The 18348-nt window shown below is 31.6% G+C and overlaps 1 protein-coding gene across 3 annotated transcripts in view; it reads right to left on the reverse strand.

The window, feature by feature from the left end:
* The window catches only part of LOC127737850 (cytosolic phospholipase A2-like), a 136755-nt gene that overhangs the window by 7192 nt on the left and 111215 nt on the right, over window positions 1–18348 (reverse strand). For all 3 annotated transcript variants that reach the window (XM_052248795.1, XM_052248796.1, XM_052248797.1), the window contains 6 exons: window positions 17733–17871; window positions 13446–13582; window positions 5352–5568; window positions 3672–3786; window positions 2459–2596; window positions 673–723 (listed from right to left, as the gene is read on the reverse strand). In XM_052248795.1, coding sequence (XP_052104755.1) covers window positions 673–723; window positions 2459–2596; window positions 3672–3786; window positions 5352–5568; window positions 13446–13582; window positions 17733–17871 — 797 coding nt within the window. The remainder of the gene's footprint in view (window positions 1–672; window positions 724–2458; window positions 2597–3671; window positions 3787–5351; window positions 5569–13445; window positions 13583–17732; window positions 17872–18348) is intronic.

Consider the following 18348-nt stretch of genomic DNA (forward strand, 5'->3'; position numbering starts at 1 on the left):
TTCTTAGTAATTTCTTAATTCGTCAACAGGGAATCTAAAATAAAATACAAGCATGCTATAAATCATGTCGGTACCGAAACGTTGACTACTGAGCTGTTGATAACATCCAGGACGAACAGTTCACAAACTGTGGTATCGACCAGGTGCTAGTCAATGAATTTTCCTGCGTTCGAACCTCTTTTTTTATTCAACATAATCATTTGAAAGCCAGAGATGTATAAAAAAGTAGAAAAGTTTAGAGCAATTTGACACCAAAGGATCATAAAAATATATGGATCTACATTTGATTACTATTAATTGTTTTAAAAAGCATTAAGCTAGTTCCACATATGAATTGAGACATTTATCCTGCTTATACAAATAAAAAAGTTGATTTATCAAACGGACCAAGTATCTTCTGTAGGCTGGTGTTTGTATTTTATTGTCACCTGAAGTTTGCTTTTAAAAACACGTTATTTGAGTATCATTTACAGATAAATATATTTACCCTAGTAGCTATGTGAACTTATGAAATGCGATGATGGTTTTTGATTTCCGATCATACATGTATTTTATATATACAAAAGGGAGATTAACTGTACTGGACAGAAATAGAGTACATGAATTTTCTTTGCAGTAGACCTAGCACGAACTGTACTCATTTATTGACATGAACATTATTCAATTGCCTACCTTTATGTTTCATCTCCTCTAGATTCTGCGTATAAGCACTTCCACATATACCTGAAAGTATGGAAAAATGTAACAGCCAATAAACAAAGGATATCAGACAAAAGACACATTTGTAATAAAATCAAACTGAGACAAACATCCTAATTTTCACGGGGATGTTGTTAACCGAGCCCGGAAATTTGTTACGATCCTGGAAACTTATCCTTTGTATAAAATTATTCTGATTGGTTAACAATTCAACATTGTAATGATATCTTCGAATATTGTGTTATTGGTATAAATAATGATTGTGTAATCAGTAAATTAAAACCATACTAAATATTATTGTTATATACATATGCACGTTCATGGTAATATAATCTGTTGATACCTATACTTTGGCATCGCACAAGGTCATGTTTTCTCTGACTGTTAATGACGTTAATGACTGTTAACTAGCTGTCAGTAACTGTGAGTACTCTCAGATCTGTACTTTGCCCGCCTCCGGGTGCGGAATTTTCTCGCTGTGTTGAAGATCCGTTGGTGGCCTTCGGATGTTTTCTGCTCTTTGGTCGGGTTGTTGTTTCTTTGACATATTCCCCATTTCCATTCTCAATTTTATTTGTGTCTTTTTTGTTGTGAGGGATGTATAAATACCCTGCCACGTCCAGTTTTTGTTAGATGTTTTCTTGCTTTGTATCCATCTGACGAGTTAAACCCTTTTCAACTGATTTTTCTAGTTTATTCTAATCTTGTACTGTTACACCACTGTCCAAGGTTAGGGGAGGGTTGGCGCCTTCAAAGATGATTTACCCTTCCACAATCTCTATGTGCCTGTCCAAAGTCAGGAGCATGTAGTTCAGCGGTTGTCGTTTGTTCATGTCTGTCATATTTGTTTTTTGTAAATTGTTTTCTCATAAATTAGGCCGTTAGTTTTCTCAATTGAATTTTATATTTTTCATGTCGGGGCCTTTTATAGCCGACTATACGGTATGTGTTTTTCTCATGTTGAGGGCCGTACGTACGGTTGCCTATAATTGCTTACATCCACGTCATTTAAACTTTTGAGGATAGTTTTCTTATTGGCAATTATATTATATCTCACTATTTTTATATAGGTTACATAATAAATAGACGGGAATCAATCGGCTGATGAATTGTTTTGTGATTGAGAGAGGACAGTTGTGTCAGTTATCTACACTCAGACATAAATCACCTTAGCTGTTTTTGTCATCTTTAATGACTAAATAAACCAGATTCCCTATTTTTCATTTTTGAAATTACATTGAAGCGAAAAAAGTGTAAAGGAGATGTGGTACGACTGCCAATGTGACAATCAACCACTACAAGAATAGATGACAAAGATGTAAACAACTTAAATTTCCTATTTTATTTGGCCTTTCAATGGTTGTGATACGAGCGCAACTGATGGATCTGGCTTGCCAAATAAAAAGCATGGTATCTTTGAACAAAACAGGTGTTTTTGTCAGTTTGTATGGACTTCTATTTTTTTTCGGTATTTTTGTTATCACATATTATTTACTATGAGCATTATAAGAAATAAGTTCCTAGCCTAATTCGTTATTAATTTTTAGAAGTCTCATTTCTAATTTTCTGGTTTACATTTAGTAACGTCCTGACAGACATTCAAATGTAAATTTTCTTTAAATAAGATGCGTTTTTCCACAAGTATAGTTTTCACTTCAGTCTTTCTTTAGCATTTTACCTATTAACGATTCAGCTTTTTGTGAAGTATACATTTTGACAAAATAATGATAATTTGAAACCTTTCTCGATTCTTACTCACCCATTATTTTATAAAGTGGAATCTCTTTGTTCTGTTTTGTTAGAACTCCTTTATAAAATTCGCTACCAAAATTTCTCATGTTTATTGCTGCTCCATATTTTGGAATGATCACTTCGTATGGAGAAAATTCTACCCATTCTGTTTGAGAAATGGTAAAACCTATTAATATTTTGTTCTTATCATGTTAACTTTGATTTAATTGCAGAACTTAAATACTATTATTATTTTCTTATCAGCAAAATATATCGAGTAATTGCACTGTTAGTACGGTAAAGCCTAACATGTAATTCTTACTATAAGGATTAAACGTGGCTCATGAAATGCTAAATAAACTTCTGTAACAGCTGTTTACATGTATTATATACAACTTTCTTATGAAGGAAATGTATTACCCAATAAACATTATAGTAAAGATTTGTATCAAATGATAAGAATTAATAGAACCAGTTACTAGTAATGTGTGGAAAACAGCTGAGTATTCCACGCAATTATTTCTAATACTAATTAGCTAAAAAAACAATACAAAAAGAACTTTCTAGGTTTCTTATTATGTCAGGGAAACCTATGTTCACTAAATTAAACCCATGTAGAAATACTGTCATTTAACAGTTATTGTTCATGCAATGATATTCGAATATATGCAAGATATTCTTGAACTTTAGAAAAAAACATCATAACATATGTTGGTCATGTTTCGATATGATTGATAATTTTCAATTTATTTTCAATCAAGCAAATATTGACTTAACATAACAAATGTAGTCCGTAAAACGGGACGATAGTAAACAATTAATTATATTTTATTCTCAAGAAAGATTTGCAAAACAAATTTTAAGCACCCAGACTTTTGAGGTTGGAAGCCGGAGTAACCGGAGCGAACCATTGACCGATGACTGGAAAACCAACAATCTTAGTTAATTTATTTCACAGTAAAATGCACATTGCCTCTATTTGGGTCCAAAATCAACACATAAGCATTGACAGGCTCGAGAACTACTACGACCACTCGGATAACGAGGCCGTTTCAATTTTGACTTTTAGAATTTGATTTGAAGATATGTTATAAATATACGAAAGTATTTAGAGTCTCACATATACGTTCTTTATTTAGGATGGGCAGATTGTAGTTCTTAAATTGTTGGCACACATAAATTGAGGATGTATAGGAATGTGAATAAAATATAAAGATAACGAATATCATTTGAACACACACCATGAAATGTTTGTGCACTCTGTTGGTCTTTGGCATGAATAGCCGATAATAGTGGCAGTGGAACTGTTCCCTCTGACAATTTGTCTGCCTGATCGCTCCATTTACATTTAAACCTCTGTAAAGGAAGCCAAAAACTGATAAGTGATCAATTCTGATATCAAAATGTTCAATAATTAGTAAAACCATTATATAAAAAGACAATACAATACAAATAATCGAAAATTGAATTAAGAAGAAAGTTTTCACTCGTCATTATGCAATAATGTAATTCTCGTTGCCATCTACTATTAACAATCCTAGTTACGTCTTTTCATCGCCTTTTATCTTCATCATTTTACCTCTGGTGGATATTTACTCCCAACGTTAGCTTTACAATTCATGGTAACCTCACAGCTATCAACTTATATAGATATAAGAAGATGTGGTATGAGTGCCAATGAATTATACTTAATTCACTAAATGAAACAGCAATGATAACGTATCTGATACAATCCCAACTATTTTTCTATAAGAGTACAAGCAATGGTATTTTATATCTATTTTAAAAATGAATATGTTTATATATCCAGACATAAATATCGACCACTACACTATCTTCAATCGACAAAAGAGGAAATTATCATTATTATTATTAGGTCTTTCCACTTTTCCATGGAATGGCCTTTTGCTTTTGTTCTGACTATTTTTTTTTCTTCCGTCTAATTTTTTCTTGCACTGTATTGGTGTTTCAAAAGATGTCTCTTAGATTTTTGGTATATGATATTGAATAATTATACGCTTTTGAAACTAACCCTGCTTAACCGATGATTTTACTTTGTAAGAGGTATCTCCACGAACACTGTTTTTCTTGTGTGCACTACTTCTTTGCAACCGCAAAAGATTACAACAAAATTAATTTACCAAATTGCTCGTTAAATCCTCAGGTTGTCGAGAATAATTTTGCTACTCCTAAGAAACTGTGATGTATATCGAGATTTTTTTTCTCACTAAATTACAAGTTTCAATCTGTCGTAACATGAAATTTTACTTCGAAACGGTGCGCTAACATTAATTGTGAGTTTTCTCCTCTGGAATGTTAAAAATAAGATGTATGGTAATGTTACTTATTAACTATACATAGTAGAGACCTAAGGTCTTTTGGTATGAGGTCCTTGCTTAATGACCTTGAAATTGAGGTCACGGTCATAAGTAAATTTGATGTTCAAAATTTTGACCTATGCTTCAACATTATATTTATACATGATTAAACCATTGGACTTTTTGCATACAGTTGCAAGACCATATGACCTTGAAAAATCCGACCGGATGTGACCTTATGTAAACCGGAAGTAACTTTTTTGTACTTATTTAATGTAAAAGTATACTGAACCATCTATTATTGGAATCAGTGTCAAGTAACCTATCATATTATACCGGAAGTGATATTTTTCAAACCGGAAGTAACAATTTATCTCCAATAATTCAAACAAAAGTGTATAGAAACCGTATTTTGTTGGAATCAGCGTACAGTAGGTTGACATCTTCAATCAGAGTTTAATATTTTCATATCAAAATATATCGTTTCGTGTGGAACGACATTCAATTGTTCTCTGAACAATTAATTATTATTATTATTATTATTATTATTATAATTATTTTTATTATTATTATCATTATTATTATTATCATTATTAATTATACCTTTGGTATCAGCACTTTTCCCAAAGTCGGTGCAAATACATCTGTTGTTAAGTTCCATTCTTTTCCTTTCAGTTTCTTTGAAAAGAGTTTCAGTCCATGTAACAGTATTGCGGGAATGTTTTTAGGGTTTACACTAATAGCAGTCTTTATCTTCTCTTGAACATTCTTTGGATCAACATTTGGCCAATCAGGATCAGAGTAGAGTGTTGCAATATACCTATGAAATGAATATATATATAAGTCTGAAAAATAACCATCTATACTGATTTAAGATATTTAAGAATGGGTCGAAATTATATATACATATTTATAAATATATATATGTGTGTGTGTGTGGGTGTGTGCATATTTTATGTTATATCATCTTCAGCAAAAATGACAGACAGACATATTACCGTGAACCCGTTGTTCGTAACACCGAAATAGTCTTGAAAAGCCCCGAGATGGGTAAAAGCGCTAGACAATATAGCAATTTTAAAACTTGTCTTGCTTTTAAATTTAAGTCATATAATTCAGTACACATTTTCAAAAGACTTGATATATAACGCAACAGTACACATATTGCACCGAGTACCCAATTTGCACCAATTTAGCAAAAATAGTAGCGGAAATCTTACATGCTTTCCTATAGACTAATCAATTTGTATTTTTATGATTTGACATTATGTACGTCTTTCAAACATACCTAAATATATTTAAATATACATAATTGCTTACATCCACTTTATTTGAACTTTGGTGGATAGTTGTCTCATTGGCAATCATACCTCATCTCCTTATTTTTATATAAAACGTTCAAAGTATATATCAACACATGAAGTATTTACTGGAAAATTAAAATCTACGTAAACGTCGCTATGCGACGTCTACAAAAAACCAACTCTTAAATATAAGGAAACAAAATATGGAACAGGCATCCATTTCTTAAAAAAATAGCAGTAAGCATGTGCTATTGACAAATTGCTCTTAATATTTGGAGAAATAAAACAAAACATTAGTTATTCGATTTTTACGGATGCGAATTTAAGCTTGGATGCAATTTGGGTACTCCTCATTACAGAATCATGGATCGTTTGGTGGTCGGTTCAAACCCATTCTTCTGTGATTCAATATGGATTGAAAATTAAATTGGTGGAATTACATAGTAAATAAAGATGCATCTACAAATAAACACAGAATGGAAAGTTTTGTCTTGATCATAAATAAATGTAGGTGTAAAAACTGTCAAAATAGGTGCAATTTGGGTACCCTCACGTTATATATATAAAAACATGATACCAAAAATATAATTTTGACATTTATGAATGCAAAGCTTCCTTGAAGTCTTTTTTTGGAAATATTATTTATATTATAAACAAAATGAAAAATGGAAAAAGACAATGTCCTTCATGTTCTTGAAGTGATTTAGTCCTTTATCAAAATAGTCGGACAAGTAAGGTCTAAATTTTACCTTAGATATGTCTTATTCCGACTTAAAACAACAAGATATTTAAAATTGGAAATACGAAAAGTTACATCAAACCACTGTATTGCTACTATTGATAAAATTAGACGTAGCGGTAAATTGCAAGTAATTGTTAAATAGGAACATCTTAAATTTTGTAAAAGATGTTCAAAATAAAATATCATCTTCTTCAAGTAATAAAGTAATCAGACCTATTATTAGGAGTTATTGCCTTATTGCGTCCACTTTAATTGTTTTGCCTTTTGTCTACAAGACTTATCAGTGGTTGTCAAATCGAAACAGTTTGAAGGCGTAATAAAGAACCCGATTAAACGGCATTAAAAACATAAAATTCCAAACAATTGTGCCAATTACGGCTTAGGCTATATTCACCTTTTCGTTACTTATAAGAAAAAATTACGAAATACAACATCAGGTGTAATACCACCAAAACATTATACGTTTTATCCGGTTTCATGATAATGGGGGTAAAATAATAATTTTCCCTTGAATTTGAAAATTAAATTTAACCCAGTAATTTATTGTCAAAGATTTTTCTGAAGCTTAAACATATATCTTGGGTGTTTCAAAGTATCATACTATTTCTATTTAGTGTTTCTTTTAAAAAAAAGTTTGGAAATTTGAGGTGACATGGTTATTAAACTAGAGGCTCTACAGAGCCTGTGTCGCTCACCTTGGTCTATGTGCATATTCAACAAAGGACACTCTCCAACATTGTAGACGAGAATAGAATTCATGACAAAAATCTGTTTTGTTTAGTTTCACTCTATCTTTTTTAGTTTTTGCTCAAAACACAAAAGAGGGTAAAAAAAAAATCGTCATTTAAAAACAATAACTCGTATAAAGAGTGACAGCCTACTACCTATATCATCGAAATGTGACTTGTTAGTAGATCTTGCCTTGCTGATCATTTTTGTGAATGAAAGTGTCTGTTTATCTATTATAATTTTTAACATGTAAGGCGAAGACCCAAAAAAATTATAAAAATCGTAATTAAAGGGCAATAGCTCTAAGGGGACGTCGGACGATTTCCTCTATATTGTGTTAATAGTAGATCTTGTCTTGCTGATCATTTTTCCTCATTTAAGTTTCTATCTATCTATTATAATTTTAAGATATAAGGCAAAAACGCAAAAAAATGGTAAAAATCATCATCAAAGGGCAGTTACTCTAATAAGGAGTCGGCTGACTATTTTGACAATGTGAACTTATTTGTAGAACTTGTCTTGCTGATCATTTTTGCAATTTAATGTTTCTCTGTATCTATTATAGACGGGTTTATCTGTAATTGACCTAGAAAACATGGGCGCATCCATTAACCTCTCACGTGACCGATCCGCCATTACAACCGTGAAAAATAACGCACGTGTATTGATCAAAACATTATCGATTTTCTGTTTACATTTGTATTTCTTTCATTTTCTGATTTATTTAATATGGATGCTGCCGAAAGTTATAAAAAACATGGAAGCATTTCTTGTGCAGTTAATAGTTGTACAAATAATCGTAAACTTCAGGTGTGGAAAAAATCAATATGCGAATTACACAACGAGTTGCACAATGACTGCCCTCGTTTGATTCCATATACGTCTTATGTGATGCCTTCAGACGAGTAAACAAACCTGAGTGGATCAAAGCCGTATAAACATAAAAAAAACTTTGCATAAACAGGTTTTTGTATGGTCCGGACATTTTGTTTTTTGGATGATGCGCCACTGCTCACAATCCGTTTTTTTTTTAAAATAAAACTTGTTATGAAAGAAAAATAACACTGGCCGACGAATGTTTACACGTTGTTAAACGACTGTTAAAAACTTAGATTAATCTATAAAATTTAATCCGATGACTACAGTGCATCTGCCTCTTTTTGTATAGAAGATCCACCGCGACATCAGATGCGGATCCAGGATTTGAAAAAAAGAGGGGAGGGCGTGTGCCCCCAAACTTTTGTAGTGGAGGCGGTAAAATGTCTGGATTAACCATAATTGAAGCTAATAACAATGAAACCTACCCCGAGCATACATGCAGTTATAATTGCAAGCAAATCAACCCAGTGTGAAGAGACGAACTTTTTTCATTCATGACGACTTCTATAGTATCTTTATGCTGCAAAATGGACAGACATTCCGACAATATTAACTCAGACAAAAATATTGTGAACAGAGGAGTAAGGAGTTTAAAATTAAATAAAAATGGGGGGGGGGGGGGGGGGGGGGGGCGTGGACCTCGTCAGCCGTTTAAGAAATATTATGAATGACAGTGACGCCTCATTGTATACTTATGTAACTAAGTTTCTTTACTTTAGTGGAATTACTTCACAATTTAATTTTCAAATACGATATTGCAGATCAGCTGGTATTTGGTTATTTGGGACGGCGCTTTAATATTTCGAAAAGTAAGGCTTGTGAAATGTTTTATTCCTGGGTGCAGTTCTTGCTGAAAAACTTAAAGGTTTTATATATATATTATGTAGGTCTGTGTGCTTATAGTATATATTCACTTTATTTTCTTTATAAGACGTATCAAGGACGTATACTAACATGGACGTATACAGTTACTTCTGTTGATTTGAACTTTCCTCAGTAGATTATTCTGTGCAATGAATTCTAAAATTTTATACATTAGAAAGGATTTTTCAAAGTGGTAACTCTTGGTAATCAAATAGTTTACTAGAACCTATGTAACGAAAGCGTAGCTATAATCCGACAACCCGAAATTCCAACAGTTCAGTAGTCCGACGGTCCGATATACACCCCTAATGTTATATTGTAATACTGTATTTCACTGTATTATATACATCGGGGACTTATATAACAGTCTAATACGCATTAAGGATGAAAATCTACGAGACCTCTGTTTTGGAGTGGTTGGGAGGGGAGTTGGCAAAACACTAAATGACGCTTCTAAAACATAACTAATCATCGTTTTGAATTTACATGTTGGAGTCACTGTCTTTGGTGGTTTTATGGCATTCATTTATATTAAACACGGGCTGGATCATGATGTTATATACTATACATACTATAGTAGTTGTATGTCGAGTAATTTTCTGCAAAAGAAATTGGAATCGAACACATAATAACTATAGGAATACATGGGCCGTGAAAGTTCAAAACTTCTTAAGCCCATATTCTAATCGCAAAGTTATGTAATATAGATACAATGAACAAGCGTTGATTCTTGAAAATTAAACCATGAGCCCAGTGAAGGCATATAAAAATTACAAAAATTAAAGGTAAGTTTTTAATTTAATTCCATTAGTGAACAGAAATCAGTAAATTAGCTAATTCAAACTTAATGAAATTAGACACACAAAGGAAACAATTGAATATAATTTGGTAAATCCATTTCAGCGACAGATTTAGAAAGCGTTGTTTCTAGAAAAAGAATCCACGGTAAATGAATAGGCTGACGTCACGACAATGGTTTAATTCTACATATGGCCCGACGCATCGATAGCATATAGCGCAATTCATGCGGACACCAAAGTAATACGAAAATGTCACTCAATTTTGAGCATTATACGTGAGTCAAGCAAAAAGCACAAAACTCTCGTCTCTGTCGGGCCGTCTGATTAGTGGATTGTTAAATTTTAGGACTGTCTCATTATAGGTCTGACCACAGAAATTTCTATGATTTGATAAAATTGCACCCTGGTTTTTCTGTTATATCACATTCGACCGGTCAAGACTATTTATTTTTTTTATTTATGTATGCGTTATAATTATTAATATTATGATTACCAAAATGATTATAATCGACATGTGACCTGGGATTAGTATTCGATATAAAATTCATTATGTCCCGCGTGTAACATATCAAATACAGTTATATTTTAAGGACACGACACCTGACCTGCAATACACTTAGAATCTTAATCTAATTACTTTATCATTTATAGCACATATAATTTTACCGAGGTCAAGTACGACTTCACATTCTTGTGTTTACATTTAATTATATGCGGTCAGGGCATATAGATCTATATCTTGTTTATTTTTTTTCACGGTTGTAATGGCGATCGTACTACGACGACGCCTAGGAGTCGCGTCACAAACTAAGGCAGATAATCGGAAAAACCTGTCTATAGTTTCAAGATAATGGACAAAATTGAAAAAAAAAATGTAAAATTTGTCATTTAAGGGCAATAACTGCTATAAGAAATCGTCTGAAAATTTTGACGTATAAGGACAATTGGTAGAGCTTAACATTCTGAACATTTTTACTCCTGTCAGATTTTCTCTTATTATAACGGTTTTCAAAAATAATAGACAGAACTTGCATTTTTACCCTATGTTCCATTTTTTTAGCCATGGCGGCCATGTTGGTTAGCAGGCAGGGTCATCGGAAACATTTTTTAAACTAGATAGCCCAATAATGATTGTGGCCAAGTTTGATTAAATTTGGCCCTGTAGTTTCAGAGGAGAAGATTTTTGTAAAAGTTAACGGACGACGACGACGAAGACGACGACGGACGACGGACGCCAAGTGATGAGAAAAACTCACTTGGCCCATTGGGCCAGGTGAGCTAAAAATTAAAACAACACGTTATAAAGCACTAAAGCTTGTAAACAGGAAAAAGGGGTGAAAATTTGATTGGTTTACTTCCGGTGATTAATTTCTATATGCAAGGAAAAGTTGTGTGAAAGTTTTAGTGTAGTTCGGGATAGAATAAAACTTTATTCATGCCAAGTATTTCATTATTTGAAACAAAAAAAAATTCTGCAGTATGTTTTGAAAAATGCCTATGTAACAAAGACAAATAGGGAAACATAATGGTGGTATTATCCCACAAAGAAAACCAAGCGATAAAAATGGAAAGTTAAAGATAGGAATATTGAAATCATCCATTTTGTCAAAAAGTTTAGCTATCAATCTTCCATCAAGGTCAATTTATATTTGCAAGTAAAGATACGAAACAGACCGAGTTATCTTTGGTTACCAGATTGAAGCTAGCATCCACGTTCTAACAGCTACCATGCTAGCATTGAGTTTTCCCATATATATAAAACTCAAAAGTTGCATAGAGTAAGGAATCAAATTTATTCAACTAGCGACTTCTAAAATACATAAACAATGTACTAAGATATAGTCTTATAACACAAGACTATGAGGGCGTTATGACCGACATTTCATGGATGTAATCGTCTATGAACTATACACTGTTATATTGCTCTTAAATGATTTTCGACAACGTTTTCAATCTTAGTCTAAAAGCTTGAAAAACAAAATACATAGACAAAAACTAAAGTAGCAAAAATTATTAGTAATACAAGAACTACAAAAATGCTGATGTAATTGAATTCAGGCGACAGAAGTCTACAGATGTTCAAATCTCGTAAATCGATTACACAAACTCATCATAGATAACAGATAAAAAGACACAAATTAAGGTAACAATAAAAACACGAGGGAATAACATGAATCTAAAGGTAGCGAGACTGGTTGCGTCGACACGGTAAGCGTCTCCTTCTTTGCATGCATCATCGGCCATTTGAACCCACACTCAGTCAAAATATCACAATTGTGAATAGAACACAATCTGTAAAATTACCGATCAGACGACTAAACTCGTATCTAAAGATCTTAGACCACGAAAAATGGCGCTAGTGAGTTGAGACACCGATACATCGTATCTGTCAATCAATTCATTATGGTGACCATTAAACTTATGTATTGTCGATTTCATTAGTTATTTCTCAAAACTCATTTGCATCATTTGACTCCTTATGTGAGCTTTTCCCATTAAATGACGATTATGACCGATTTTAACGAGGTTGTCTATCATCATGAAAACTTTGATAGAAAAGGAGAAATGTAAAAACCGAAAGTAATCAGCAATCTATACACAATCGAATATGACTGAATTTATCCATAAATTTTGTTAAATGATTTAACATATAGAAACTGTAGATAGAGATCAACAATACAAGATCTACATTATCAAATATGAAATATGATTGAAATTTTTAATAAACGTTTCATATGAGTTATTTCCTTAAAATTTCGATTTTTGAACGAACTGTATATGAATGTTTTTTTCCTTTTTTTCATTATACTTTGATAACATTTTTTTTCAATTTAAAGCGTTTACCGTATTAACTTCAATTAATGACAGATAGGCACTGTTTACTGTGTTACATTATCATGAAAGCACAACATGTAAACGAAAAAAAAAATAAAAAAATTTGCAATTGAGTTATTGACATAAACTGACTATTTTCAAGTATTAGTAACTTTATTGATTCAAAAACCTTCAACTCGAATACTTTAAACTACTATATACAAAACGAACCATGCATGATCTTATGTGAGAAATGGTGCTTAATTTAGAATTACAATTTGGTGTATCAAACAAAATATCATCCGTCATAAAATAAAAACATTAGACAGTACAAATGATTGCAAATATATCTTGAAGACTGTATTAGATAGGAAATTCTAACAGGCGAAAAACTGGCTCTACTTTAATTATATTAAAATTGTCAAAAGATTCATTATAGGAGCTATTGCTCATTCGTGACATTTTTTATAAACTATAGCCTTTTTGGGTATTATTGTAAATTTTTTAAGGAAGAAATCATCCATATTTTTAGACAACTATGCCTATGTTTAAATCAATACCTTACCATGACGACCCAGACAACGCTGCAGTATACAAGATGCAATCAAGAATGTTTGTATCATAAAGGGCATTCATTATTCCGGACATGGCTACCATAGCTCTGTATCCTCCGCCTGACCCCATCAGGGCTATATGTGGAACCTGTAAGGTAAATGTACATGTATGCAACCATAATGATTGAAATGTTAGCTATTGCTAAGATTTGTTAATTATTCGAATGTCTGTTTTATGAAATGGAGTAAGTAACATAAATCTTATTGGTCTATTTATTTATTTATTGGCCATTTATATAGATATACAATGTTAAATTCAATTCAAACACGTAATTAAATAAAATACTGCTGTTTATTTTTTTTTATTGATTTGCAGCAAAAGAGGTTAGAAACTGAAATATGTTAATATTCTGCTATTATACGGTAAACAATATTTGACGACCAATCTGTTTCACAAATTAGCGTCAGAAAGACACCAGTGCGGTTGTTAAAACCTGGTGATAATTGGGATATTTGGCTTTTAAAATTATCATACGATGTTTCTACCATTGTTCCTATGTAAAATATCAAACAAATATTACTTCATCTTTAGATCTCCTTTATATCGAATAATATTCCATCAAGTACGTTATACAAATCTAGACAATCATATTTTTTTTTCTTTCCGGTCATTAGTGTATATATTATATTTCACGCATGTGTTATGAAAGCGTATTTTAATTTTCCAAAATCATTGACCTATTTTCATATTAAAAGATAATTTATATATTTATTCATTTTATATCTTAAATGTTAATTGAGACAATATATTAACTTCTTCCATAACCAGAGCTTTAACCTGTACCATAATCTGAAAATTCTGATTTAATTTCGATTTTTTTTTTATTTGTATTTAAAAAGTATAACAAAAAAACCGAACTGTAAGGCAAATTCAAAAAGGAGTCCATAAAAACTGAGAAAATCAAACGTTATCAATCAATGGAACAAGCGTTTTAGTAGTGCACGAATGACCATCACGTATCATTAGGTATAACTATATGAAGCTTATAAGCTTGCATTTGTTGTAACACACACATACACACACATATATATTTAAAACAAAATTAATCTGAATAAAAGATTATATTTCTAACGTTTTCATGTTTCAATAAACCTTTCGAGATGAACTGTTAGTACGATATTTGTATTATATTATCATCATTGAACGCCAATCAAATTAACGCTTATTTGATCTAGGTTGTAATTTGGTATTTCAAATGACACCAAGGTCAGTACTTAGAAAATAGGATGCTTAAATTAGGTGATTGGTCTATTTTGATTATCTCATTCGGTAAATTTCAATGACATATAACAGTTTCCAAAGAAATGTTTAGAAAAAGAGTCACAACTTTAAAGTAAATGATTTTTAAAACACTTTTTTTTCTTAGAAAACACAATTCTCTTTACTCACACTTTATTACATTTTACTGTCTGTATGTACTGCAGCTGACATCGGTAACACAGATCCGACAATTTTTTGGTAGTAAATATTGGTAACTATATTTGCAATTTCTACTGTTTTTGGTACTTCTGTGGTAATATTTTATTTGTTTCACGTATTTGTAACGCTTTAGGCCCCTGTCATTCAGAAATAAAGAAGGACTCAACCTACCAAAATATATGAAAGAATGAAGTTTTTCATTTACTTGTTTTGAAAAAAAAAAAATTCTTCAATGATGACATATTTCCTAAAAACTTTTATGAGATGAACACATTTTAGATTTCTAAATATATATTTAGACACTGCAGGACCCTTGTTACGAATAGAAAAATGTTTTTGTATTTACATGTACCTACTTTTATATACCCCGATTGAATTTTATCTGTAAACATGTTTTGGATATAATGTACAGCAGACCTGTAAACATTTACAGCAGATTTTTTTTTTAGGAAAAGAGGCAATCGAAATCAAAAAGTATAAACATACTCTATAAATATTCTCATCATAGATAGCAGGATTAAAATTTTGTACGCTAGATGCGCGTTTCGTCTACAAAAGACTCACCAGTGCGCTCGAATCAATAAAGTTAAAAAAGCCAATTAAAGTATGAAGTAAAAGAGTTTTGATGACTCAGAATTCCGAAAAGTTTTACAAAATAAAGCTAAGGTTATCTATTCCTGGGGTAGAAAATCCTTAGTATTACTATTTCAAATTCAAAGTTTCGTAAAATCTATAATCATGACCATTTAAATGATAATTCAGGTCAACACTAAAGTACTGGCTACTAGGCTATAATTCATTGTTGCTGTTTCTCTATTTAGTTTTCTATTTTCAATTCTGCAAAATCCCAAAGTAATAGATTTATTCAATAATACTCTTGTTAAACCGCAGCACGCGACAGTCAGAATTATGAGCAAAACCTGGTCTGCACAGTGTCCTGCAAGGGTGAAATGTGTTCCTGTGGACTGTTATCTTATACTACTAGTCCATAAACAATTTCAATCATTGTTATTTTGTGAATAAGTGAAATCCTATCTTCATTTTGGAATGACACGTAGCCTATTGCATCAAAATTTTATTACCATAGAAGTACTTTAAAATGTAAAAAAGAATTACTTTCCGGTCGTATCTAAAACATTGACCGGATTTGTTACCGATTTAAATTGCAATATTGAAAGCCGGTAATATGATGTGTACTTGTTCATTCAGTAGAATGAAGTTTTATACATATACAAATAACGACCACACAATTTTAGGAATTAAAGCAAATCATTTTCCTATAGAAAAACAAAAAATATAATGAAATTACTAAAGATATAATTTTAAGGAAACTATGTTATGAAAAAAAGGATAACCCTGCCACATTTTTATGTGCCTGTTCAATGGTCAGGAGATTGTAATCAGTGGTTTCTCATATTTGTTTTTCGTTAATTGTTGTGTAGTTTCTGTTGTGCCTTTAAACCACTGTTTTAGGTAAAGGGGACGGTTTAGCGCAAGCAAACATTTTTAACCCCGCCACATTCAATATTAGCATGTCCCAAGTCAGAAGCATTGTAGTTCAGTGGTTATCGTTGGTTCGTGTCTGTTATATTTGTTTTTCATTAATTTTGTTTTCTTATAAATTAGGCCTTTAAGTTTCTCAATTGAATTGTTTCATATGTTTCATTTTTGGGGCCTTTTCTAGCCGACTATATGGTATGGGGTTTTCTCATTGTTGAAGGTCGTACAGTCGTCTATAATTGGTTATATTCACTTCATTCTAACTTTGGTGGATAGTTGTCTAATTTGAAATCATACCACATCTCCTTATTTTTATATTAGGTGAAAAAATATTTGTGTTCGATCGAACAAATATATATAAAAAAAGATATTTAAATATAATTGAAATCATTGTTAATATCTTCGGTCATATATTATAAGGCTACATAACATATATGTTTCCAAAAAATATTCTCAGATAATTAATTTCAAAGTATATAGTTTTGTTGTATAACGATAGAATAACATCAGATTATTACATTGAATTTTTTTAAATCAGATGTATTATCAACCCAAGAGCCGAAGGCTCGATAGCTGATATTGACCGAGGACTGATAAAACATCTGATATGAAGTATGGCATGTTATGATCTTTTTATCATATGCTTCAATAATGGAAAAAAAACACATTTTAATATATTGATCCTTTCAGGTAATTCTCAAGTAGAAGTTCAAAAAGTGAAAAGTTTACTTTCATATATGCCTTAACAGAGGAGAAAAACAACAGTATAATATATTTGTATATTGACGATATAAATAATCAACAAAACATAATGAACACTGTTTGGAAAAGTCACTATTTGTAAAGTTACTTTGTAAACTATGCTGGAAACTTTGAAAATGCATGTATTGTATCATTTGTTTTGAATTTTACATAATAGAAATTCCTGTTTCCTAATATTTGTTTTGTACCCTTCTTTGTTATGTTTTTCACTGAAATCGTACCATTGAGGTGTTTTTTCCGGAATTTGCACAGTAAAGTCGGAATGCCATGCGATTACGTTACGGAAAGGCATGCGATAATAGCCGGAAGCAGTTGATAATTTTTTCATATCAGCCCGCTAAGCACCATTACGGAAAATATGGAATTAGCATACTGTAAAAAATTATAAGTTATTTGCTTTAAGTAGATGACAAAAGCAAGTATGTAGGTAAAACTGGTTCAATTACTAGAAAACAAATTTCGATGAAAGTAAGAAATGATGTAAGTGGACAGACATGAATGTTCCAGAGTAAAAGGTTTTACTTCGTGCCATCATTGATGCTACAGATATACTTACATTATCTATCGTTAACGCTGTGTTAAGTAGTTTGTTTAAAGAACTACGTATTTCCTTTTTTCTTTTCTCTTGAAACGCTTGTTCTTGGTCACACAAAAACCCTTTACTGTCGTCAAATGTTCTTAAATCTGGAAACTTCCTGGCAAAAAGATAAGATAGAAGTTAGATTGAAGTGATTTTACCGATTTATTGAGTAATTGGATATTACCACTGCCGCTGGTTCGTTTTTGCTATTAAAACATTTGATGAACATTACACATTGAGTATCTCTTAGATGACTGTAATCAAGGTAATAATGTATTTTCACATTTACTTTTGTTTGGATAATTCAATACTACAGTTGTATAACAGACAGCTTCTTTTTTCATAAAATCCTTAAATGTGTATCGCCCTATAATCAAGATATACAATATAAGGAAATCACAACTTCATTATTTCACAAGCAACATAATTAGATGCCTTTATTTTCATATCCAAGAATCCAAGAATAAAATCTTTTATGAAACAAAAACGTTGTCTCAACGATTAGTATGCACAATAATAATAATCATGTCAGTCACAGCATTTCATCAAGTTTTTGGTAGCAAAAGTAAAAAACGATATATTAAAGTTAGAT

This window comes from Mytilus californianus, unplaced genomic scaffold (genome assembly GCF_021869535.1).
Source record: "Mytilus californianus isolate M0D057914Y unplaced genomic scaffold, xbMytCali1.0.p SCAF_4, whole genome shotgun sequence".
NCBI lineage: Eukaryota > Metazoa > Mollusca > Bivalvia > Mytilida > Mytilidae > Mytilus > Mytilus californianus.